We start from the raw sequence: 27,856 nt of genomic DNA on the forward strand, positions 1-27,856 counted from the left end.
TAAAAATCAAAAAGTGATTGCCGTGTTCGATAGAAATCCGCGTAATATGTGTTTTGCCTTCATACGGAACAAATATAATCGTCCACGTAATGTGTCTATATTTAGATACAGTGTTCAAACGCTAGCGTTACGCAGATTTAAAAGTCCTTTTCACGTTAAGGAATAATCCCGCTCTTTTGCAAAATCTTTCTTATAGATACAATATTATTTAAATCATGTTATGAAAAAAGAGTTTGTCGTGAAATATCATTGTTTCAATCAAACTCCTTGCAAGTTTTTCTATCAATTCGCCAAGGTTTGGAGAAGACATCTAAAAAATGTCTTGATCACTTTTTTGTTTTTGTTTTGTTTTGTTTGTTTGTTTTTTTGGTTTTTTTTTTTTGGGGGGGGGGGGGGGTATTTTGTTTTGTTTATATTTAAAATCTAAAATTTGTGTATCCTGGATTTTTTTTTTGAGGGGGTTGATTTTTTTTTTCAGGTTCAGCCACACTGAATTTAATATGAATCAACCAAAATAACCAAATTTAATTCACGCTGCGGTTCCTTCTACATAATTTTAGAGTAAACCTCATTTCATGTAAAACATGCATTGGTCAAGTTGCCTTTGGTGGATGTTCGAAAGAGTATATCATGCATTAATTCAACATCTTCAAGTAACTTTAACAGATTAAATCAAAATAAGCGACCGGACTATTAGAAGACCTTGTAAGTTGTCCGAACTTCATTCTGACACTTTTGTACATGTTTAATACATCAAAATATGTTCATTTCAATTCATTGACTACTGTGGAATCATTTAAATTCGTGGGGGCCAATTTTCGTGGATTATGACTTTTTTGCTCATTTGTGGGGATGTAATTTCGTGGATGCGTAGCCTACTGTTTCAGTAACAAAGATAACTCTTTCTAAAATTGTTTTCGTTGAGGATTTTAATTCGTGGGAGAGGGCTACCCACGAATTCCACGAAAATTGAGCCACCACGAATTTTAATGATTCCACAGTATTAAAATTGATACTTTTATTCACGATTTTTTTCTAATACATGTATTATAAAATTATGCCATTTGTAAAAATAAGGGGATTTTACCAAAAAGGAAAAGTACACAGACAAATTATATTTTAATGTAATGGGCTTATTTCAAAGAGAAGGATGTAGAAATCTGATAATCTTGCAAGGTTTCTGTAGAAAATATGCCTTTACAAAACTTGAATGCAAACAATTAACAGGAAATAAAATATTCATGAATTTGAAAAACGGAAAATTCCCAGAGTGAATTATTTTTAGTTTTGGTCTGCGTAAAAATTAATTATGTTTAGCCATGCATATAAAAAATAGCGGTGCTACATGAAAGAAAATGAATCAGGAAGTTCTAATACTAAATATTAACAATAAATCGAAGAACAAGTTGTCTAAAATTATGTAACAAACAATAATAGAGTACCGGATACTTTGAGTGTTTGATGCATAGAAAATTTAAGTTGATTACAATAATCAGTAATTAATTCAGATTGAAACATTACTAAAATTCTGAGAATTCAATTAGCATTGAAATGAAACACAAAAATACCAGACTGTTGGAATTCTTACACCCGATTTTATAGGCAAAGATATTATAGACTTCATTCAAACTTAAGGAGGTTGGTTAGTTAAGAAATTATCCAACAGATCTACCTAAAATTTTAAGATGTGATTTGCTGAGCTATTAACTATTATTTTGTAAAGAAAAAATTGATATTTCTTACTTTTTAATTTTTTGTACTTTCCTATATTTTAAAATAGAACTCTCCTGTTAAAGGAGATCAAGACAGTCTAAAACTGGCCACGACCATCGAGCCCACTTAAACGGGGAATTAAACTATATAGCTTTAAATATATATATTTTTTTTAAATTTAACTTTTGCTTTCAATAAACCTAGCTTTTAATTTCAAACAATCCGGTTAGGATAAATTAAAAGGTTTTAGGCCAGACAACAAATTTGCAGAGCCGTAAAGTTTTTATCGCTTCGGATTCATTAATCACATTTTTTAATCACAGCGAGCGCAGCTTGCTCATCCTCAACCTTCGTTTCCTGGGGGACGCGGCAGCATGGTACAACAGACACTTGTAGTTCATTCAATATACTTTACGATGCTAGCAAATACGGAAAAATGTGTGTAACTTTCACAGTAAATAAACCCTGAAAAATCTGATAAATTATTTTCATTGATGGAAATCGTCTCCCTCTTGTTCAAATGCAATGTATATAAGTATCTATATTTAATATATATTTCATATTACAGTAACTATAATTTCTTTTAACATTTTACTCTTGTGCTCTATTTAAAATTTGTATCTTAAAAATATCATTTTCATATGCAATCCCCCATGGGAGAAAATAAAAATAGATTGAATGAATGCATAGTCGATAAGTAAAGTTTGCATCACTTGTACTATCTGTATTGTTAATCTTTTTATCATGTAAATAGAAATGTTATTTATAACAATGCCCTGGCCTGCTGATCAAATGTAAAACATATCAAGAAGATTACTTTTTTGTTAACACTTTAAAAATTCTAATTTAATGTTTAATTTAATTTTAAAAAACCATTTATGAAATTCAACTCCGTTTATAAGTAATGTTTCATTAAAATATAAAGCAAGTTAATATTAATAAGAAATTTAAAAAAGGTATGCACTTACAATATGTTATGAGATATCTTGAAGAGAAAACCTAAATGCGAACGGCTACGTGTGCAATCACAAAGGGTCTCGTAGTGAATTGATACGGTGTTGTTAATAGAATAAATTTCCGGTCTCACAGTTTTTGCTCTAGAAATTCTTCTTCAATTTAAAGTCACGTTTTAGGATCCAAATTACCGACCGTCAAGTAACCAGGAAGCAGCCGGTAATTTGATACTATAAAGTGTTTTTGAACTCCCTGTCACACCGGGGCTGCGTCCTCTTGGCGATCCTGCCGCGTCTTGAAGCGCCAAGGTACATACAGTAGAGTGTCCTTAAACGCCGTTACAATGCAGCGGCATCTTCATTTGTCGCAGTCGGATCGCCTATAGTTAGAACGCCATGCAACGGCGAAAATAAATGAATATTGAATATGTAGAGAGACAAACTGACAGGAGGCATAATGAATATATGGGTGGGATTTGAAATTTCGCGGCTATAATATCCAGCTCCAATTAGAAAGAAAAACTAAAGGAAATGTCAATATTTTGCGCCTATGATATGAACCACTTATCCGATGGGAGTTGAAAATCAGAGAACGGTCGAAATATTTAGCAGCCGTAATATTATGTGAACCAACGGGAATTACACATCAGAGGAGGGTATTTGAAATAAGAGGGGGGTCCAATTTTTCACTTCCATTATATTTTGAACCCTGTGTTCATTATTTCTTTACGTTTTATTATTAAAAGTTTACAAAATCACAAATCCATATAAATGAATCACTCAGAAGAATTATTGAAAATAGCTCTAGGACCCCCCCCCCCCCCGAAAAACATACATATACCTCGGACCCCCAACTCCTACCCCTTTCCTGGAGAAATTTTCTGGATCCAAACGTGATATTGTTTATGACCATGAATATATTTGACACCTGTTATGTCCGAAAAACATTGACTTTATGCATGGCAATCGCTCACTGCACTTTCTACCTCACTGCTCACGTGACCAATAGCAAGGACCAAGCAGTCTTCGAGAGCAGTGGACACTAAAAAATCATGTACGGTCTAAATGAACAGATTCCCGCCATGAAATTTGTCTTACTTTTAAATCCATAGCAAAAGGTAAGTAGATGCACTATATGCTTCCTTTTACATGTGTGGTTAATGCCGTTTGGCAATTTGTTTTTGTGTTTAACAGTCTTTTCAACAACCAAAGGCTTTTTATCTTTATTTCTAAACAAAAACGATATTCTTGGAATTGGTACGAATCCTAGAATTTATCAAACAGATTTGATAGTGATACAACTATATAAAACCTGCAATGACTTATTTCTTGTAAGCAACTTGTAACTTTACCATGTGAAAGTCATAGGTTTGGATTTTCCCCAGAGTGGGGTGGCGAGGGGGGTGAATATTCGGATCATCCGCCACCACCTGAATTTGTTCTTTAGGGTTTTAATAACAAAAACTTCTTTTATTTCGATTACACGTAAAAGAGATGTTTTATTCTGTCATCGTCTGTGCTGAAACTGACAAGGACTAAACGCAGCTGGTAAATCTAAGCGATTGAATGAATGCTACCTTGCAACTTCTGTCAACGAAATTGTAAGTTTCCTTGTTTTAATTAGTTATTTTCATACACGTAACATTAGTTGATTTCATTTGAACATGTTCTTATTGTACTTATTAACAATTGGGGTTGGGCACATGTTTTCTAACTTAGATCAGCCTATATAATTGTAAGACTCAATATGATTATTGATTAAACAATATATACTAAAGGTCAATGAAATACGGGGCACATGTAAAGTGCGAAACCAAATCGAAACAAAACAAAACAAAACTGAACGATTCGTGATTTTAAAAATGTGCATTTTAATAGCATTAGGTAGGGATGGGGAGGGGGACAGAGGTCACCCCCGACCCACTTTTTTTACGAGTCAGATTTAAACTTTTTCTCTTCAATGAATTTAAATATAAAAATTTATTTTAAAGGAACTGCCCTGGGTTTTGTCTTTGTAAAAAAAACAACAATGCAATCTTTTATTGTGCAGGAAGCTTGTAGATGGAAGGGATCAGGGTTGTGTGTTTTGGGGGTAAGAAAGGGGTTCTAAATGAGTACATACAATGTATTTCAAAGATTAGGTCCATGAAAATTTCACCTATTAGTTGCAATATGTTCAAATATCAGTATTTAAGTCCATTTTTAGTTGGTTTATTCTTTGGTCAAATATTGATTTTTAAAACACGTCATGCTAATCCAATGACATCTTAAAATCAACCTCCGATAACAAACTCATTGAATTAACATACATGTTCTTGTAAAATTACCAAGAATAGGACATAAAACGGTGCAAACAAATAATTTCTAGGATATTCCCCCACCCCTGCATTCTGATCAATTTGATTTAATGTATCCCCTTCCTCGATATTTAAAACATAGAAAAAAGTTGGGGGAGGGGGTAGCAGAGCAACCCCCCTCCCCTCGCGTTTTCTCTTACGCTATGTGCCATTAATTCCTTTTTGAAACGGACATTATTCTATTGTTTATAGTTGAAGTTATATTAATAAAGTTCTTTGGTTTATTGTTATCTTTAACAGAGGAAGTGAGTGAGAAAGGGAGCGAGTATTAAGCAGAATGCAGTGAGAGAGTGAGCTGGTGAAGCATTCCACTTATTTGCTCATCCCATTATCTCACATCTCTGTGTGTGAGAGGGGGAGTGAGGGAGTGCGAGTGAGAGTATGGGTGTAAGAGAGAGAAAAAAAGGGAGAGAGATAGCGGGAGATAAAGAGTGAGGACAGAGAGTGAAAGAGAGAAAGTAGGATGAGAGTGGGATAGAGAGAGAATGGAGTTAAAGAGAGTGGGAATCAGAGAGTGGGTGGGAGATAGAAAGTGGGAGTAAAATTGAGTGGGAGAAAGAGAGAGTTGGAGTGAGAGAAAGTGGGAATGAGAACGGTATTAGAGAGTAGGAGAGAGAAAGTGGTAGTGAGAGCGAAAGGGGATGAGAGTGCTGATTAGAAAGTGGTAGTCAGAGCGGGGTAAGAGTGGAGGAGAGAGCATGGGTGGGAAAATGTGGGAGTGAATAATAGGAGTGAGAGAGTGTATGAGAGTGGGAAAGGGAAAATATGTGGGTGTGGGAGTAGGAGAGAGTGCAAAGGAGACAGTGGGGTTGAAGAGCAAGTGGAAGTGAAAGCGATTGGAATTGAAAGGGATTTGGAGTGATAGAGCGGGAGAAAGAGAGTGTAAGAGTTCGTGAGGTGAGAGAGTGGTTGGGGTTGGAGTGAGAATGTGGAAGTGAGAGCGAGTGGGGAGAGAGAATGTTGGAGAAAAGAGCGTGTGGTGAGAAAGTGTGTGGGATGGGAGTGGGAAAGTGAAGTCAGAGTGGTGTGAGAACATATGGGACTGAGAGAGTGCACAAGATGAGAACATTCACCTATTTATCGTAATTGTAAAAATCATAAGTGGTTGCTAAAGATACATAAACAATATTTGTATAATAACGACATTGACATTCTATTTGGTGTTTTTTTTCAATATGTACAATCAAACGTCTTCACAAGATACATAAAGGGCGTACTAAAATAATCCAACTTAAAGGTTTCATTCATTTATTTTCAATTATACTGCGTTATGAATGGTTCATTTTGTAAAAAAAAAAATCTAGTTTTGCAGGGAAAATAACCGTGTCAGATGTTTAAAAAGGTGCTTTTTTTTACAATTGCAATGTAATTTTTATGACTGATAAGCAACAAGTATATGTGTTTAAAGCTTATGCCGCCAAAAGTTAATTCTACGTTTAACGTTACTTCAAAATACCAAACCTTAAGGTTTCTCCACCCTCGATGTTTTTATGGTTTAATCTATGTAATTTTTGTTTAAATTTGATGATTAATATGCAAACAATCAAATTGAAGTTAAATATTGGTATGTTGCAAATATTTTGTTCATGCTGTAGGAGCTAACACAGGTACACTATCAGGACAGTTATAGCAACGACTGCTCTCTTATCAAACATCACATTTATTTTAACTAATTTCGATATAATAAAGCAATTTTTAAAAGAAATTAATCGCAATCCTTTATTTTAAGTATTTTAACATTTTAAGGCCATTTATAAATTGCCAGTATGAAAGCAATCACATTTACAGTGCATTTTGATACGATTTTTCAACCATGAATAAGTACAGTTTAGCAACATAAAACGTCTATAACTTTTGAAATAATGGTTCAAACTCACTGAAAATTGGTACATTTGTAATTCATTATATATCCTATCGAAATCTGCAAAGAAATGTTTACCTTGCCTGGTAAAAAATTATGAATTGTGGTCTCTGTCAAGTTTGCCTATATACGGTTTTATCAGTTTTTCATTGAATTCAGTGATTTCAACTCAAACTACTCTCTATGAATTGTTAAACATTGGTGTCATTTCACTTTACATAGCTTAAAATATGTTAAACACAAGTATAAATCAAGAAATATTGGCAAAACTATGCACCACATAACACTATTATTATAACCGATAACGGTAAAATATTCCGGAATGCTCACAATGACGTCACACGACAATCGAAAGACCTTAAGAGGAGGGGCTAGGGCGAAAAAAATTAAACAAAAGAAATTTTCAAACAAATAATTTTATTCATTTTCATTTATGCAAATACAGTGAGTTTTCAAGCTACATGTAGGCTACCTCTTTAATAAAGATCTTTCGAGAGATTCTAATTGAGTGGATACGGGTGTATTGAGTCCTTGATTTAATATAAACATTTCGAATTTTTAGAGATTGCAATATTTTTGTAAAATCAAATTTGAAGAGGTCATATCAAAATAGGGGTTTGTTTGTTTTTTAAACACACTTTTTTCTTAAACCTACGGGGCGGTTTACGTTCAACGTAGAATTATCTTTTAAGATTAGACTATATAGATTTCCACGTGACAAATACATGTACACATGTAATACTGAAAATTTTAAGACTAAAATAATTAGACATTTTCTTTCCTAAATAAAAGTGGATGGCGAAAGATATCGTATTCAATATCAAGATAAATCTGATGGAGATTTAGTTTCCCACCTAGCCTGTTTATGTCTATATTTAATTTACCTTTTGTTGACCGAAGAATAATAAAAGTAAAACAGGAAAGCCGTCAAGAACATTAAACACTAATGCTGTGCCAGAAAAGTATGCCAGTGCCAAGGTGGCTTATTTCACCCGTCTAAACTGCATGTATCGAAACATTCAAATATGTTCCCATTAGAAAAACAATTTTCCTATAGGATATTTGGATTTTCCTACCAGAAAAAAAAATTCTGTATGAGTTTAAATTTCGATAGGATTTGAATAAAACTCCCATAGAATTTTAAAACCGATAGGAAATCTTAATTTCCTAAAGGAGTACTTCCTGTCTGAAACAAGTCCCTGCAGCAAATACTTTTCTTCGATAGGAAATATAATTCCTATCCGATTTTTAGACAATCCTGTATGATTTTCAATATTTCATATATAATATGTAGGTAAAATACATGTATTTCTCCTATGGTAATTATTGTTTTCCTATGGCATAATAATTTTAAAAAGTAAATAGTGAGACAAACTAAAAATAAATTAAAAGTGGTTATATACTCTCGAGACAATGTTCTATCATTAGGTATATATTTATGGATTTTTTCAAAACTGCATCTTGAGCGGGTGCAAAAATATACATGTGGCTAAATGACCGAAAATAAATATCAGACACCCACCCTGATGCCGAACTAAATTACCCCATCGTTCAAAATCGACACAAAAACAGGGGTTTTATCTAGCCTTTTTTTTTTACTTTGTATCAGTACCATATGCGTTTGTGTATTTAATGCAACCAACGAACTATTCAGAATGCGCCGACCTAGAAGGGTGTCGAGAAAAAATCAGGAACCATCCATTCTGAAAATTAATTGATAAATTAAAAATCCTTATATTTGCTATTTAAAGATTTAAAAATATTTTCTTATATCTTTATACATAACTCTTTAACTTATTAAGGGGATTAAAATAGTCTAAACATGGCTACGACCATCCATCTCTAATATGACACAAGAGAGTCCGAGTAGAGTTTCGTGAACATGGTTATTATTGCATGAACCATTCTGCCGCGTCACATAAGCCTGTCACTTATACACATGTACACCTATGTTTACCTGTTAATGCCTGTCGACTCTTTATATTACTACATGTAGTTGGATACTTGGATACTAAGAGGCGGGGGAGGTAAAAAAAAAAGAAAGGTGATCATTTATATTTCTTAAAACACATTTCTATTTATTTATTTATTTATTTATTTATTTATTTATTTATTTATTTATTTATTTATTTATTTATTATTTATTTATTTTTTTTCTATATATCTAAGTTGTACATTCATTTATATTTGTACTTATAAGTTTTTAAATTACAGAACTTTCAAATTAGCAATTCGTAAACATCTAAAAGATACAGGTTTTTAGTATTTCAATGGTAGACTTGTGTCGCAATTGAAAGTGGGGCGATAGAAATTTTGACTAAAACATATACCCCTTTATGGTTAATTTAATACTCATGAACATATACCTTGTCTTCATATATGAGTAAGAAGAATTATGCTATAATCACTTTCGCGCCATTGTGTCATTTTAAATTATTTATAAACTCTCGTCAGCGGCAATGCATTGTATAAAATTCTTAATAATTCTATTAAAACGCTTTCTTTAGGAATTCGTGTTATATGAATTGGAAATGGCGTATTGTAGAATTGGCAAACAATTTAGAAAATCTAACAATTAATGACATGGACTATTTGATAGCGGATATTTTTTTAGAGAGAAAACATAGTGGCAAATCGCCGGACACAGAAATTGCTTAACTGCCTTGAAAAAAGTTAAGTTCAACGCTTAAAAACTACATGTACACTGGCATATGAATTTGATTGCTCACTTGTACATGATTACAAACATTGGCCATTTTTTTGAGGGAGTGGTGTATTTATCTATTTTTGTATTTTTCATTTTTCATTTTAAATATATCTAGTTATCTAATAGTCTAGTACTAGTATAGTCTTATTTTCAAGTCTGTCTTTATAGAAAGTTTAAAATTCCAATTGTTGAGATTTTGTCACAGTCTGATTTAATTAATGGTTTTTTCTTTTATTTAACTATTGATCAATCTAATTCAATAAATAGATTTCACTTTTCTTTAAGATATTTATCGAAGCGGCTCTTGAAATTTAAATCATATGCAGATACGGCCAATACAACAATGAAAGACGTGATGAAATATTTTATTCTGGTCATTTTGGGATCAAATATAGTGATGACCACATATGCCTTGACCTCTAACCAATTCATCGCGCTGAGTAGTTTAATAACAGGTTCTGCTTTCGCTGCGTCTCTTTGTAAGTATGTCAACAAGCGTCTTTTTTCTTTTCTTTTTTCTTTTTGGAAATTGGAGCAGACTTATCCGATTAAAGGAAAGAGTAAACAAATAAAACCGTTTTCACCAATCTTAATTCTATTCAAAGGTTAATTTTGTTAATTTCCTAATTATTGTTTACCTTCTTATAGATACGTTTCAATACTGTGGTTTCATCAATATTCGTTGAATACCAATTTTCGTGGATTTCGTTTTTAAGTTGATCCACGAAATTAGATGTTCATTGAAATGCAATTTCTATTAACATTTTGTATTGACGGGGTTGTTGGCCACGAATTTACATATCCTTGAAACTGTAATTTTCACTTTATCCACGAAAATTGATACCCTTGAATATTAATGAAACCACAGTAATAACAAAATCCGCCTAATAATACCTAGCAAGGTATTATAACCCGGATGTGCTCATGTGTGAACCCACAATATGCCTGTGTCAAAATTTGAATCTCTATCGATTTTTGTGCATGAAAGATGCTGATGATTTATAATTGAATCATAATGAAAAGAAAAGAGTTACTTCTGGGTTGTTTTTTTTTTGGGGGGGGGGGTGAACATTTTTTAGGAAGACACTACTTGCATGGTCAATAAGCAAGTAATAAAGATAGAGGGATTTGACCTAATAATAACTAATAATTCAAGAAGGCTAGATGGTTGTTGCCATTTTAGGCTATATTTAACTTCTTATGAAAAAGAGCTATGTATATAGATGTAGGAAAATGCACGCATTGTAAAGCTAAAATATTTCTATTTTTTCTTTACTTAGTGTTAAATCATGGACAAACCTACATGTATCGTATGTCAAAGCTCAAAAAAGACATGGTGGTTAATTTGTTTGACCACCCAGCCTCCTTGTAAATATTTGATTATAGCAGAACCAAAACTTTTTTAAAATACGTCGACACACGGAAGTCCATAACTACACGGCGCTCTTTGGCGTGCATTATTTTAATCCGTTAACGTTGAGAGTTGTTCGATAACAGACATCGATCAACTCTCAAAAGTATTGACCAGGTCTAATTGACGGTGGCAAGCACGACAAAAGCCCCCTGGGCATCAGTGTAACTTTAACGCTTACCCATGGAATGACCTTGTCCCTTATAAAAAGAGTGGTCGTTTTCAGGAAACGACAGCATTGGAAAATTAATGTAATTAATTTCATTCTTTTAAGTGATTTTATTTTTGTTGACGTCTCTCACGTATGAATTATATATGTATTATTTTTTTCAATCAGGGATTTTGTGCACGGGGCGGTATTCATGTACTACGATTTTTATTCATTGATTCCAAAAAATCTCTCATGACGTTTATTTATTTCTGTTACATTTAAAGCTGGGAGTTACCTCCTTACTGTAGAAGAATTGGCGCTATTGACAGCTTTGATCCTTTATTCTGTTATTCCTCGTTCAACGTTAACAACGTCAACAAAAGGTACAGTTATTACTATAATAATGCTGCGTGGTCGACGAATTTCCCATCAGATCTACCTTTTTTCGGCCATTTTTAGACAGTATTGATCTTGTTTCAAAGAAGAGCTCTAATTAAAAAATATAGTAAAATACCTCAAAGTCAAAATGTAAAATTTATGGATTATTTCTCTTCTAAATAATAGTTCATAGGTAAACAAATAATATCTGTTTGGTGGATCTGATGACTGATATGTTGACCATCGGGCCGCCTTATAAAAATATAAGCTCCAGAAGAACTGCAAACGCTAACGCCCGTTTCCCGCCTACATTTATGTCCAAATATTCGAAATTTACGAAAAATTATTTACAGTTCCTAATTTCATTTATATCAAAATAAAATTTTAGTCAAATAATCACTTTTTTTAAAAACGAAAGATTTGCTTACGGCGGATCTAAAATATCTTCATTGAAATCGGATTTTGTTTATCATTATTTATTTATTACATATGTACACCCCCCTCCCCCTTGAGACAACACACCCTTTGGTATGAATATGCTAAATAAACATATATAAACCCCCTTAAAAAGAATTGACCATATATAAATCCCTTAAAAAGAACTTTTGTTTCACGGGTAGTGGGGAGGAGGGGGAGAGATTTTCTTATCAAAAAATTCCATTTTCCGTTAGTTTCTATTATGGAATGAGCTATTTTAACCCAAAATGCAAAGTTATCTCTCTTGTTTTTACCAAATATTTGATATTTATTGAAAATGAACATTTATAAATGTTTATATTGTTATGAATTTAACTAGATCATTATCAAAAGGTAACTTTTAGTAAGGTGGCTAGACAATGCTACCGTTTGCAGTTTTTTACTATTTTCCCACATCTTAGTACGAAGCTCTTTATACCAAGGAGATAAGTGATGTCTAAAATTGGCTAAGACCATCCAACCCTCTTAAAAGGAATGTATAATATACAAATATACATTCCTTTATCCAGTTACACAATGCGTAGAGCATATAATAATCTTAAATGCATACTAATAGTTTCCCTATATACATTCCTTTATACAGTTACACAATGCGTAAAGCATATAATAATCTTAAATGCATACTAATAGTTTCCCTATATACGAGGGTTGTTCGGAAATTATTGAGACAACTCGAATATTTTCTTTTCTAATTGACGAATTTTGGTGAAAATTGGCAGAGACACTGAAGACACGCCAACAAATAATAAAACAAAGTAATATTTGAAGAATATTTAATATTTTGTTGACGACGGTAGATAAACAAATCGGTGGTCGGAGTACCCGGCGCAGCCATGAACTCGGAGATTTAACAACTTAAACATCTACTTTATAAGTGTCCGTAGAATTACAGTTAATGATAAAAGAAATCAAATTAAATATGTTCATTCTGCTATTCTTTGCGACTAACTTTTGATCAAGTTTCACTGATGTTCGAGTTGAAATACGGATAAGGTACACATATATTTACCAAACAATAGAAATCTGACAACGACTTTACATTGAATTTTGACGTCAAGGCGGCGCATTGAAAACTGTCAAACCAGTGGAAATCTCAGAAGAAGACCTTTTAAGGCCAATCAATTGCTTAAAAAACTATACGATGACAAGACAAGGTATAAAGCTTCAGTTCATCATATTTTTTCACCGATTGTTTAACTAGAATTAGGCCAAAGGGATTGATTATCAAGTACTTTTGACACACTAACTGTTGTAAACAGTTCTAAAATATATATTTAAAAAAAATTACAGAAGGAGACTTTCACAGTAATTAGACTTTCGGGAAAAATAACTCGATTCATCCCCTAAAAATAACAAGAATTAGAGAAAATGTAAATGAAAACATCTTGAAATGAAAACAAAAGATGAGAAATAGAGAATTATTCTTATTTCCATTCATTTGTAAGGTGTTTAAAACACAGGAGCAATAAGAAGCGTTAAAATGACGTTGCGAAAAGTTTGCGGTTGCGCCGAGTCACTGGACGAGGGCACGTTGGTCAGCTTACCAGGAATGATCTATTCATGCCATGGACAAGAAACTTTTCACATTGATAATCTCTATCCTGATTAACGTTATGGTGAAATTTCAAGGGTTTATCTATTTTACTAAAAGAATAAGAGAAAATGTCTCAATAATTACCGAACAACCCTCGTACATTCCTTTATACAGTCACACAATGCGTAGAGCATATAATATTCTAAAATGCACACTAATAGTTTCCCTATATGTATCCGAGTTTTATATTTTTATTCCAGAATTTGGTCATATTATCAATAATTCCTGCAAGACTCACTCCATAAATCGTTTTCCTCTTAACAACAGAAAAAAGTACACAAGAGGCATCTTAATGATTTTTTTAAATATTAAAAATAAATATTAAGAAATCTTATTTAATAAGTTTTCATTTAAATGTATTAGACGAAAAAACTTTATATTGCGTTACACATATATTGTACAAGACACTGATCAGATTTTGAATTGTATACATAGTGATACAGAGTCAAATGTCATCAATTTAGTTTGGGGTTTTTTTTCTGTTTTTTTTTTTTGTTTTTTTGTGTTTTATTTTTCTTGTTTTTTGTTTTTTTTTGCAGTTACAGTACCTGCAGTATCTGCATGTCCCCTCCCTGGATACATATATAACCGTTATTTTGGGTGCTTACGTTACGTGGTTATCCCCTCACCCATCAATGCAGGAGCTGCAAGTCAATTCTGTGCAAACGAAGGCGGGCAACTGCTATTGCTGAACTCGGACGAGGAAGTGGAAGAACTTCGAAGACTGATTGGTATGTCATCAGCTCTTGGTTGTAAGCTTTTTGATAAATGAAATTCTGATGACTCATAACTCGGGCACCAATTGACAACATTGTATCTATCTATCTATCTATCTATCTATCTATCTATCTATCTATCTATCTATCTATCTATCTATCTATCTATCTATCTATCTATCTATCTATTTCTCTATCTATCTGTCTATCCATCTATCTATCTATGATCAACTGATCACCCATCCGACCATCCATCCATCCATCCATATATTATATCACTTTTGTTTCATATTTTTCAAATCCTGAATTTTTTTAATCTATTTTGTTACATGTTTTTGGCAGCGTCATATAACATTGTAATGGCAGACGGCATTTTCGTGCAAGGAAAAAGAACTACCGGCTCGTCTCCATGGATAATCGAAGATGGGAGTCCCCTACCTTACACACCACCGACGGGAATCAGAAATGAAAATAACCCTAGTTACACGAGACTGGTTTTTGCTGTAGATGCTGGTTTTGATCTAGTCGCAATTCCACTCAGTAATCTCGAGCGATTTTTTTTTTGTGAAGTTTGATATTTTAAGGAATAGACACTACATAGATTGATACCTTATTTTTATATCTATGATCCATTAATTACTAAGGCATAGAATAATGATGCTTCAGAATGCTTATCATTTATGATTCCAAGAAAAAATAAATCTGGTCTGTCGTTATTTGTCATTATGAAAAAGTGGTTTTGAACATTTCTTGAAGTTCATAAGCTATCTCATTATCTTGACAGTAGTTGTAAATGATAAAAAATCATCTAAAATGTTTTAGTTTTCTTCAATTTTCTGGCATGGCCTGATTGTTATCTGTTCTAAGCTTCACGCCAGACCAATGATCGTGGGACTGCGGATAACAGTTTTTAAAGTGTGTCCAAGGTTCCCGTTTCCATAACATTTCGGAAATTTACAGAAATAGTGTGAAATGCTACTCATGATAATTTTTAAAAAATGATAATAATGTCAGAATTTTTGTTTCATTTTGCATGACCGTTCTTAATCTTTAATATAAAATACCTCATAGAATACATTCTATGACCAAGACAAAAATATCACTATTTGTGGTAGGGACACACTGTTCACATACAATCTCCGTAGACTTCTACCTCTGCTCAACTATATTCAAAAGCCCCTAAATTACATGAGCGCAATACGGTACATTTTTCTCTTTCGCTTGGTCAATGTATTTTATCAACATCTATCTACATGTGAAAGGAGAAAAATGAACTTCAGTGCGCTAATATGAAAAAAGAACTCCACTTCGCCTTCCCAATACCATAGAGCTGTATTTACAATATGTGTTATTTTTTATTGCTAAATTTTGTATTTACTGCCACCAGGTAAATTCAAAATTTACAACATGACAATATGCATATCGTTTGTGTTACTAAAACCTACATATTTTATTCATTTTTAATCATTTGAATCAGATGGTTACAAACTAGACCGAAAATTATTTTTATTAGGTCTATGAAATCATTGATAATATGGCAATCATCACAATAAAAAACACATTAAACAATGGACACTTATCAGGAAGTGCCAACTTTAATGACTCTCGCTTCAAAGCTATCAAAATCATGATAGATTTTCTTTCATCTTTTATATGAAACGAAGCTGCAGACAAATGTTATGCGATCTCGTCCTTTCTTAAGGTGATTTATAATGGGAAAATTTGACATCTTTTATTCATTACAATACATTATTTATTACAATTTTTCAACATTATCATCCGGGTTCTTTCAAGTCGGTTGCAGTGCAAAATTCCCATTTTAGTTTTATTTGTACTGAAACCTGAAGCAAAAGAGGGGTCTTTAGATATAAATTTTCAAAATTTTTTTCATTAAGCAAATGCACGTACAAGTGTAGTTTGGGCACAAAGGTTTTATGAATATTGAAAAACCGGTATATAGTAAAAAGGAAAATGATCAAATTTTAAAGTTAAAAATATTGGAATTTTTTCATAACTTAAAGATAGTTTGAGGCCCAGAATATCATATATAGAAGTCAAATCTTGGTAAATGGTTAATCTGTTGACTATTTCAGCCTCCCGGAGTAAAGAGCTCACTATCGCAGATAACGAACAATCCAAATACAAAACGTCTCTTCTTGATTGTTTAAGGCAAGGATTGATGGACAAATTTGATTTGCCAAAGAAAAATATATATATAGACAAATTCAAAAAGTTTAATTCTTCTAATTAAAACAATTATATTTTACGCAATGAGAAATATAGAAAAAACGTAAATATCATACACTGTGATACTATGAAATGTTCACGACCACTATCCTGGGTTAATCGATATTAAAATGTTCAGATAAGGAAAAAAAGACACTAGTGTTTTACAAATATACTAGATCATGCGCCGATCCAACCCCCCCCCCCTTCCCGGACGCCTTTCTAGATCCGCGCATGTAGCTATATACAATTATCAATTTCGTCAGAGAGAAAAAAGATGTAAGTAACTGTATGTTTATTTCGGTTTCATGATGTTAGATAATTCTGATAGTATCACTTCGTCGCTACATGTACCATCGTTCTTTGGCCATCTGATATGTTCAATACACCACCATATGTTTTTCATTTCGTCTGGGAGCCTTTCTAAAGGGACGCCATCTTTGATTAAAACGACGATGGATCCCTGACGTTGATTATGAAATGCATGCGTAATGGCCATCTGCACAGCATATGAAAACCATCCTTTATCCGTAAAACTTTCGCTGACCACAAACATCACTTTCCTGCTTTCGGTGACACAGCTGACTATTTCCTCAGACCTCGGTCTTCCTGGGATTGAGTCTTTATCTGTCAACCATGCCGTTACGCCAAGTCTTTCTAATTTTGGATACAATTCCCCAAGGATCCACGGGTAGTCCACTTCATCGTATGAAACGTAGACATCGTACAAAAACACATCACCTTCACTGATTCGCAATGGCATACCTTTTAATCTGTTTTTTATTCTTAGAATAACATATTCCAAATGAACTCGGTATTTTTTAATGGCAGCTATGGAAATGAGAGTCAACACTGTGAACACCAGTAGTCCGAGTGAAAAAATTAGCCAGTCGGTTGCCTGGCAACCTAGTTCAAATTTCACCCAAACTTGGTCGTGAAACAATTGATAAATAGGATCTTTACTCTCCGCGCATTGAACTGTTGAGAGATCTAAAATTGAATTTTGGTGATCTTTCATCCATCTCAAAGACTGGATATTCACACATGAACAGGAAATCGGATTACCCTCTAAGAGAAATGATAGATTTTTTGTTGATTTGAATAGGCTTTGGTCTCTCTTAGAAAACTTCGATATTAAGTTGTACCGGATAGACAGCATCTGCACCTTTTCATGTTTTATCAAAACATCTGGAAGGGCAGTGAACATGTTACGGTCCAGTATAATTTCTAATAAAGATTCCCTCTGATCTTTTAAAAGAGAGCGTGGTAAACTTCTTAAACTGTTTTGAGAAAAATCGAGTGACACCAGGTGTCTGAGATTTTTAAACAGATTTTCAGAGATGTGCCCTACACCGATATCTACCGCCTTCAATATCCGAAGATTTCTTACATTTTGGAATATATCAGGGTGAATATATTTAAATGTATTTTCAGATAAATTAAGAAAACTCAATGACGGAAGGTTAAATGTTCCTTTAAAGTTAAGAGGAAAATTTGTGTGTTGCAGATCCAACTTTTGCAATTTTTCACCTATTAATGAAAAATTTGTTGTCCATCTTAGAGCATTGTGAACGTAATTTCCAGAACAGTCTAATACTTCTAAATTCTTTGGTAAAGTTATATTAACAGAGAAGTAATCATTTCCTAGCACATGGTGTGAGCTATTTCCTAACATAAGGTTTTTATTGTTATTGCAGCACGCATTAAATTTTTTAAGTTTTGGCATTGAGAAAATTGCGGAAACTGTTGCAAAACTAACATATATCATGTTATTACTGTCAATATCTAAAGAATCTAAGCATTTCCATAGTGTTGTTCCGTGTAAATTTACTTTAAAATATCCAATATGACAGCTTCCCAAAAGTAGCACCCTCACGCAGATATTGACAAGATACTTGGCGGATTTTTCGTTTAAAATGATGGGATCAGTTTCAATAGCTTTCTTGTTTTGCCGCAAATCCAGTTTTTGTATAATTGTTTGATTCTGTAAACATTTTAAGGACTTAAGTGCTGCATACACATCGCAATCGCCACCGAAATAAATTTCGATTTCGTTATCTAGGTATGGAAAAGAGCAGAAAAGATCCTCTGGTACGTCACAATCGACAAAACTGCTAAAATTCATTGTTAGGTTGTGAATTGGAGAGTACCTAAGGCCCTGAAATGAAGCATTGGTTAATTTGAAAGCGTTGAGAACATGAAATTCTAATTGGGATAATTTTGTTAAATTTTCAAAGGGCTTTGTAAATGAAAAGTTATGGAAAATGTCAATTTTTAAATGTTCTAGTGAATGGATTTTGGAAAGTGATATGCCAGGATAGCCAGAATATTGGAAGTCATTCCCGTGGATTTGAAGAACCTGAAGTTTGTCAAGATTAGAAAATGCTTCGGAATCTATTTCTTTTCTTTCAAGATGTGCATAAGAAAGATCCAAACTGCATAAGCTCGTCAGTTTTTGGAAGGCCAGATATGCAATTTCTGTTATACTGTTGTATTTTAGGATGATTGCAGTGACCTTTGAGTAACGTGCAATATGTTGAAATATATCTTCTGTCAACGAGCTAATCTGGTTAAAGGACAAATCCAACGTGACGTTGTTATTTTCCAACTCGGGAGGTAGCTCTGTTGGTAATTTGGAGATGTTTAAGCCACTACAGTTCCACAGCAATCCTTTATTTCCACAATCATCAGCATAGTGGGAAATTGTACACATCTGTGTCATGACCACAACTATGCTATCTGAGAAAGCAAAAACAACTTTAACTTAATATGCAGCTATGGAAATATCTCTAAATACTAAAGGTGTTATTTACTGCTGTGAATTTAAATCTTTTAAAATTCACTAGTGAAATACATTTTTATGCACATATATTAAAATGAGGCCATATATAGAGTGTTACACTCATCCTATTTTATTATCATACATGTAAATCCAATGTTATGGTATTGTTCTATGTAGATCAGTTCTAATGAAAACTCAAAAACAGTTTTCTGGCATAGCAGATGAAGATGGAGCTATCTTGCAATTGATTACATAATGTGTGAAAAAATCAACTTTCAAAAAGAAAAATCACAAATCAAGTCAATCTTAAGAAAAAACTTTAAGGGGGAAACATTGCGATATAATGAAGTGTCTATGTTGGTTAATTACACTAATTCATCATTACATTATATCAATACATTATTATATCATTACATTAATACATTACATTACATCAATACCAACTATCAATGTGCACTCTATCAACGTAACATCTTAACACACAATTAAATTATAATAAAAATGTAAATGTAATTTTTAGTCTCTAAATAAGCTTAAGTTGCATACTTACTGATTAAAAGTATAGAAACCCATCGTTGTATGTTCCTCATAGTTTTAATTTGATAACTTCGAATTGTCTACAACATAATGTAAAAAAAAATCTCAAACATCTAAACTGAATACAATGTATATTAGTTTTATTTATAAATTATTAATATTACACTACGACGACGTCATAAGTTCCTTACATTTAAAGAATAAAGAAGGTGTTGCAAATATGTGTTATTTTCCACTTAAGGCGTAGCAGATGAAATGCATGGAAAAGTCGAAGTTACAGAATTCGATGTAAATATATTTTTACATGCAACGTAATATATAGAGCAGTATACAATTTTATCATGAAAAATTTGTACCTACTTTCATAAGACCTTTAAATATTTTTTTAAATAGTTACACAGACAAATGTGGCAGATTTCACGCTTTTTAAAAATGGAATTCTCATTATCGTGATAAACTGCCTCCTTAAAATAAAACTAACTTGAAGACGATATTAAGAGTCAGAATAATTTCTTGAAAACTGTCATTTCCTATTTTGGTTCCAAAGAGGCATATCAATAGGCATATATTTAAAAAAAAAAACTAACTGGGGGGGCAATAAAGTGCGCCTGTAAAATTTCCTCGACATAAAGCATATCTAGAGTAGTCTAGTTGTTACGTTAGAATAAATACTGACCGAGACTGAATTTTTTTGGGGGGTTCTAATTCCGAAACGGCTGGAATTTTTTATAAATATATTTTAAAAATTGCATAAAAAGGTAAATAAATATATATCGATAATTTTGGAAATGTTTGAATAAAGTTATTTAAACGCTTGTCAATATACTATTTTGCATGTTTTCAACATTACTTTCTGGTTTAAGTCGCTGTTTTACGGCAGCGTAATAGTGCCACATTTGCTCTTCACTTTTTTTTTTAATTTTCTACACTTTAATCTGCAGCACTTTATATAGTGTAAAATTTACACTTTAATCTGTTAATTTTACACTAGAAAATGCAACGTAGTATATAAGAAAGTAAATGTGATGTGCAAATGTGCCAATATTACGCTTCCTTAACGTTTAATACACTTGAATTACAAACATTTTCTTTTTATCAAGGGATTTCAAAACAATTTACTCATCAATGAAAAAATTAAGTTGATTTCGTAGGAAATTACCAGGTATGTCGGTTTCAAAGATACATGAACAGGCCATTAAACTTTTAAAAAAAAAAATATGCAAAATATATAGTCAGAATCGGTGATAAAGCAATAAGTAGTTGAAAATATGTACGGATAAATTTGTTCCACATTTTTACCTAGACTAGGCGTGTATAATATATTATAGAAATATGTAATGATTATAATTACAACCCTGACGTTTTCGAATATCCCAGAATCAAATTTATTTACGTAGTTCCAAAAAATATTTTAAACATACTGGACAGTAGAAATCAAATTGTTTTGTGTTAACATCAAAATACAGAATATATGGCCATCTTCCAAACTATATCTGTAAAAATGAAACAGTGGTTGCCGTGTTCGATAGAAATGTGCGTAATATGTGTTTTGCCTTGATGCGGAACAAATATAATCGTCCACGTAATGTGTCTATATTTAGATTCAGTGTTCAAACGCTAGCGTTACGCAGATTTAAAAGTCCTTTTCACGTTAAGGAATAATCCCGCTTTTCTGCAAAATCTTTCTTATAGATACAATATCATTTAAATCATGTTATGAAAAAAGAGTTTGTCGTGAAATATCATTGTTTCAATCAAACTCTTTGCTACTTTTTCTATCAATTCGCCAAGGTTTGGAGAAAACATCTAAAAAAGTCTTGATCACTTTTTTGTTTTTGTTTTGTTTTTTGTTTGTTTTTGTTTTTTTGTTTTTTGGGGTTTTTTTTAGGGGGGGGGGGGGGTATTTTGTTTTGTTTATATCTAAAATCTAAAATTTTTGTATCCTGGATTTTTTTTGAGGGGGTTGATTTTTTTTTCCAGGTTCAGCCACACTGAATTTAGTATGAATCAACCAAAATGACCAAATTTAATTCACACTGCGGTTCCTTCTACATAATTTTAGAGTAAACCTCATTTCGAGTAAAACATGCATTGGTCAAGTTGCCTTTGGTGGACGTTCGAAATAGTATATCATGCATAAATTCAACATCTTCAAGTAACTTTAACAGATGAAATCAAGATAAGCGACCGGACTATTAGAAGAACTTATTGTTCGAACTTGATTCTGACACATTTATACATGTTTAATACATCAAAATATGTTCATTTTAATTCATTGACTATTAAAATTGATACTTTTTATTCACGATTTTTTTTCTAATACATGTATTATAAAATTATGCCCTTTGTAAAAATAAGGGGATTTTACCAAAAAAGAAAAGTACATAGACAAATTATATTTTAATGTAATGGGCTTATCTCAAAGAGAAGGATGTAGAAATCTGATAATCTTGCAAGATTTCTGTAAAAAATATGCCCTTACAAAACTTGAATGCAAACAATTAACAGGAAATAAAATATTCATGAATTTGAAAAACGGAAAATTCCCAGAGTGAATTATTTTTAGTTTCGGTGTGCGTAAAAATTAATTATGTTTAGCCATGCAGATAAAAAAAAAATAGCGGTGCTACATGAAAGAAAATGAATCGGGAAGTTCTAATAATAAATATTAACAATAAACCGAAGGACAGGTCGTCTAAAATTAGGTAGCAAACAATAACAGAGTACCGGATACTTTGAATGTTTGATGCCTAGTAAATTAAAATTGATTACAATATTCAGTAATTAATTCAGACTGAAACATTACTAAAAGACTGCATTGAAATAAAACACAAACATACCAGACTGTTGGAATTCTTACACCCGATTTTTTAGGCAAAGACATTATAGACTTCATTCAAACTAAAACTTTGGGAGGCTGGATGATCAACAAATTATCCAACAATTCTACCTAAAATCTTAAGATGTGATTTGCTGAGCTATTGACTATTAATTTGTAAAGAAAAATTTGATATTTCTTACTTTTTAATTTGTTGTTCTTTCCTATATTTTAATATAGAACTCTCCTGTTAAAGGAGATCAAGACAGTCTAAAAATGCCCACGGCCATCGAGCCCACTTAAACGGGGAATTATACTATATCGTTTTAAATATTGATTTGTTTGCAGATGCAAAATTCTTTACATAGGAACCACAAAACTAATGAACATTTTTTTTTCATTTATTTGCTATGAATGTCGTTACATGTATAAGTCTTAAATAGGCCCCTTTATCTACGTAAATAAAAAAAAAATGTATAAACAAATATCTATGCATAAATTTTTATTCTGTTTCTCTGTTTTGTTTATTTTATGATTTAAATAACTTTTGCTGACAATTAACCTAGCTTATAATTTCAAACAATCCGGTTACGATGAATTAAAAACTTGTCGACCAAACAACAAATTTGCAAAGCCGAAAAGTAAAGTTTTCATCGCTTCGGAATCATTAATCATTAATCACATTTTTTAATCACAGCGAGCGTAGCTTGCTCATCCTCAACCTTCGTTTCCTGGGGGGACGCGGCAGCATGGTACAACAGACACTTGTAGTTCATTCAATAAACTTTACGATGCTAGCAAATACGGAAAAATATGTGTAACTTTCACAGTAAATAAACCCTGAAAAATCTGATAAATTATTTTCATTGATGGAAATCGTCTCCCTCTTGTTCAAATGCAATGTATATAAGTATCTATATTTAATTTATATTTCATATTACAGTAACTATAATTTCTTTTAACATTTTTACTCTTGTGCTCTATTTAAGATTTGTATCTAAAAAAATATCATTTTCATATGCAATCCCCCATGGGAGAAAATAAAAATAGATTGAATGAATGCATAGTCGATAAGTAAAGTTTGCATCACTTGTACTATCTGTATTGTTAATCTTTTTATCATGTAAATAGAAATGTTATGTATAACAATGCCCTGGCCTGCTGATCAAATGTAAAACATATCAAGAAGATTACTTTTTTGTTAACACTTTAAAAATTCTAATTTAATGTTTAATTTAATTTTTAAAAACCATTTATGAAAATTGAACTCCGTTTATAAGTAATATTTCATTAAAATATAAAGCAAGTTAGTATTAATAAGAAATTTAAAAAAGGTATGCACTTACAATATGTTATGAGATATCTTGAAGAGAAAACCTAAATGCGAACGGCTACGTGTGCAATCACAAAGGGTCTCGTAGTGAATTGATACGGTGTTGTTAATAGAATAAATTTCCGGTCTCACAGTTTTTGCTCTAGAAATTCTTCTTCAATTTAAAGTCACGTTTTAGGATCCAAATTACCGACCGTCAAGTAACCAGGAAGCAGCCGGTAATTTGATACTATAAAGTGTTTTTGAACTCCCTGTCACACCGGGGCTGCGTCCTCTTGGCGATCCTGCCGCGTCTTTAAGCCAAGGTACATACAGTAGAGTGTCCTTTAACGTCGTTACAATGCAGCGACTTCTTCATTTGTCGCAGTCGGATCGCTTATAGCTAGAACGCAATGCAACGGCGAAAATAAATGAATATGAAATATGTAGAGAGACAAACTGACAGGAGGCATAATGAATATATGGGTGGGATTCGAAATTTCGCGGCTACAATATCCCTCTCCAAAAACTAGAGGGAATGTCAATAGTTTGCGCCTATTATATGAACCACTTATCCGATGGGAGTTGAAAATCAGAGAACGGTCAAAATTTAGCAGTCGTAATGGGAATTACCCATCAGAGGATGGTATTTGAAATAGGAGGGGGTGCAATGTTTCACTGCCATTATATTTTGAACCCTGGGTTCAATATTTCTTTGGCGTTTTATGTCACTGAATTCTGAACTACAGTTACGTTTTATTATTAAAAATTTATAAAATCACCACTCCATATAGAAGAATTATTGAAAATTGCTCTCGGATCCCCCCCAATGAAAAACATACATATACCTCGGACCCCCAATGGTTGATTGCCCAACAAGTGTGTACATTGCAATCGCTCGCTGCACTTTCTACCTCACTGCCCACGTGACCAGTAGCAAGGACCAAGCAGTCTTCGAGAGCAGCGGACACACATAAACCATGCATGGTCTACATGAATAGATTCCCGCCAGGAAATTTGTCTTACTTTTAAATCCAAAGCAAAAGATACGTAGAAATTAACAAACGTATATACTATATGCTTGCTTTTACATGTGTGGTTAATGCCGTTTGGCAATTTATTTTTGTGTTTAACAACTTTCAACAATCAAAGGCTTACATCTATCAAACAGATTTGATAGTAATACAACTATATAAAACCTGCAATGACTTATTTCTAGTGAGCAACTTGTAACTTTACTCTGTGAAAGTCATAGGTTTGGATTTTCCCCAGAGTGGGGTGGCCGGGGGGTGAATATTCGGATCATCCGCCATCACCTGAATTCGTTCTTTAGCGTTATAATAACAAAAACTTCTTTTATTTAGATAACACGTAATGATTTATTCTTTCATTGCCTGTGCTGAAACTGACAAGGACTAAACGCTGCTGGTAAATCTGAGTGATTGAATGAAAGCACCGTTGCATCTCCTGTCAACGAAAGTGTAAGTTACCTTTCTTTAATTAGTTATTTTCAGACACGTAGCATTAGTTGATTTCATTTGAACATATTCTTATTGTAATAGTTTACAACTGGGGTTGGGTACAAGTTTTTTTTAACTTTGATTGCCCTATATAAATATAAGACACAATATAACTATTGATACAACAATATATACTAGAGGTCAATGAAATTCGGGGCACATGTAAAGTGCAAAACGAAATCGAAATAAAACAAAACAAAACCGAACTATTCGTGATTTAATAAATGTGCATTTTGTAGCATTCGGTAGAGATGGGGAGAGGGACAATAGCAAAATAGCAATCAAGAAAACATAAATTGTTTTAAAACTGTGGACAGTGTTAGATTATATTTCTGCCAAAAAAAAGATGTGTTGGGTTCATATTACATTGCTGGTGCTGACCTCAACAATTATTTTAAAAAACAGTTTTCTGTCTTTGTAAAAAAAAACATACAATAACATATATTTAATGTGCATGAAGCTTAAATTATTTAAACGAGAGTCATTCATTAACTGTAGATGGAAGGGATCAGGATTTTGTTTTTTTCTTGGGTAAGAAAAGGTAATCTATATGAGTACATACCATGTATTTCAAAGATTAGGTACATGAAAAATAAAGACATAATTCTGATTTTATTTTACCAATTAACTTGGAGGGTGCGTATATCACATCGTCATTTGCATGTTATTCCAAATTCGATCACAAATCAGTGGCAATATGTTCAATTATCAGTATTTAGGTCCGTTTTATTTAATTTGATTATTCTTTGGACAAACTAATTATCTTTAAAACTCCTCATGCTAATCCAGTAATATTTAAGATCAACCACCAATAACTAAAATTACCAAAAATAGGTCTTAAACCCATGCAAACAAAAACATCTCTCGGATAGCCACACCCACCTACTTACCACTCCATCCCCGAAAAAATTATGAATCAGCGCATACCATGCCGTTTGTAGAGTTCTGATCAATTTTATTTAATGCATTCTCTTCCTCGATATTTAAACTATAGGAGAAAATTGAGGGAGGAGTATCAGGGAGACACCCCGTTCCATATGATGCTATCTGCCTGCACTTCCTTTTTGAAACGAACATTTTTCTATTATTCACATAATCACTCTCAGATGCAGACAAGCGATGAGTTAAAAATATTCTTTTCATAGTTAGATAATTTTCTTTAACTATAACAATAACAAGATTCGTATTGATCGACATTTTAATCTTTAACAGGTTTATTTGTCACGATTTTTCATGGTTGAAAAATCTTGCAAAATTAACATTATAAATATTTCCGTTCGAAAATATATTTAAAAAGAATACATAGTTACTGTCTTGAAATATAATATTTCATATAAAACATTATAATATATTTATTTGTGCGAAGATAAAAAAAGAAGTGACAGAGAATGAGACTTGCCCAACCGTCTTCACGTTTTCGACCCAAAGCAACAAGAGTCTAGCTATTATTTTTGTTTATTACAATTGCAATTTTTTTAGTAGAACAAGACGTCAGAACCTGTGGTGCACCATCAAGAATAACACGCTCAAAGAATTTATCATTGAGAAGTTAGTTCATAAAATTCGAAACGCAAGTGCAAATAAGACATTTGTCTGTGCGTTTCAATCCTGGAAAAAAGCATACGGTCGCTGTAGAAGAGAAATTCGGGCAAATTAAAAACTGACCATTACCATGGTCATTTTGTGCGCATAGGCAATCCCGCATATATTGACAGAGTAACAATGGAGCTTAAAGAATAATCCAAAGTTTGCCCAAAAGACTGTACTCTATCTAATGAAAGTTTTCTTAAGACATACCTTATAATTAAGGTCTTCCGTTGGAAACGGAAGACCTTATTGTTTTTCTTCGGGTTTTTTTTCTCATTCTTCTCCTTTTTTTTTCTTACCGATTTTGTGTCAGCGATTACTCGGAAACTGTTTGGTCGATTTTAATAAATTTTGCAGATCTTATTGACATTAGTTTAAACTTGATCGGAAATTGTTTTGGTTGATGACGTCATTTCCGTTTTTGAAATATCGACGTTTTCTTGATTTTCAGAGTGTCGGCTTGTCCAAGAGAGTTATCAAAAACTATAAAAGATATTAAGTTCAAAATTTCAGGAATGATAGACAAAAGATTGTAGATATGTAATAAGGCATTAATAAATTTCAGGCACAAAAGGCGCTAAAGCTCGATAGGGCTCGAAAAATGAGATTAAAACAGCGTTGTGATTTTGCCTGGTTTTATTAGATTATCTTTTTTCTCACAAATATTTTGTTAAGACATGTAGAAGAACAAAAATTTATATTTACAAGATCTTTTGTTTGACTCCTAGAAAAAGGGGCTGGCCCTTCAAATTAAGG

The 27,856-nt window shown here is 32.6% G+C and overlaps 2 protein-coding genes across 2 annotated transcripts; one reads left to right on the forward strand and one right to left on the reverse strand.

Moving 5' to 3' along the window:
- The first annotated feature begins 8,820 nt into the window (after nt 1-8,820).
- On the forward strand, nt 8,821-15,034 carry LOC128184760 (uncharacterized). Its single transcript, XM_052854350.1, has 5 exons — nt 8,821-8,928; nt 9,918-10,070; nt 11,438-11,536; nt 14,142-14,333; nt 14,661-15,034. Exons 2-5 carry the CDS (start codon nt 9,935-9,937, stop codon nt 14,891-14,893), a joined length of 660 nt encoding a protein of 219 aa, XP_052710310.1. The 5' UTR covers nt 8,821-8,928; nt 9,918-9,934; the 3' UTR covers nt 14,894-15,034.
- A 1,731-nt stretch (nt 15,035-16,765) lies between these two features.
- LOC128185907 (toll-like receptor 4) lies at nt 16,766-19,340 on the reverse strand. Its single transcript, XM_052855613.1, has one exon. It carries the CDS (start codon nt 19,264-19,266, stop codon nt 16,840-16,842), a length of 2,427 nt encoding a protein of 808 aa, XP_052711573.1. The 5' UTR covers nt 19,267-19,340; the 3' UTR covers nt 16,766-16,839.
- Between the last annotated feature and the right edge of the window lie 8,516 nt (nt 19,341-27,856).

Source organism: Crassostrea angulata, chromosome 5, assembly GCF_025612915.1.
Source record: "Crassostrea angulata isolate pt1a10 chromosome 5, ASM2561291v2, whole genome shotgun sequence".
Classification (NCBI taxonomy): domain Eukaryota; kingdom Metazoa; phylum Mollusca; class Bivalvia; order Ostreida; family Ostreidae; genus Magallana; species Magallana angulata.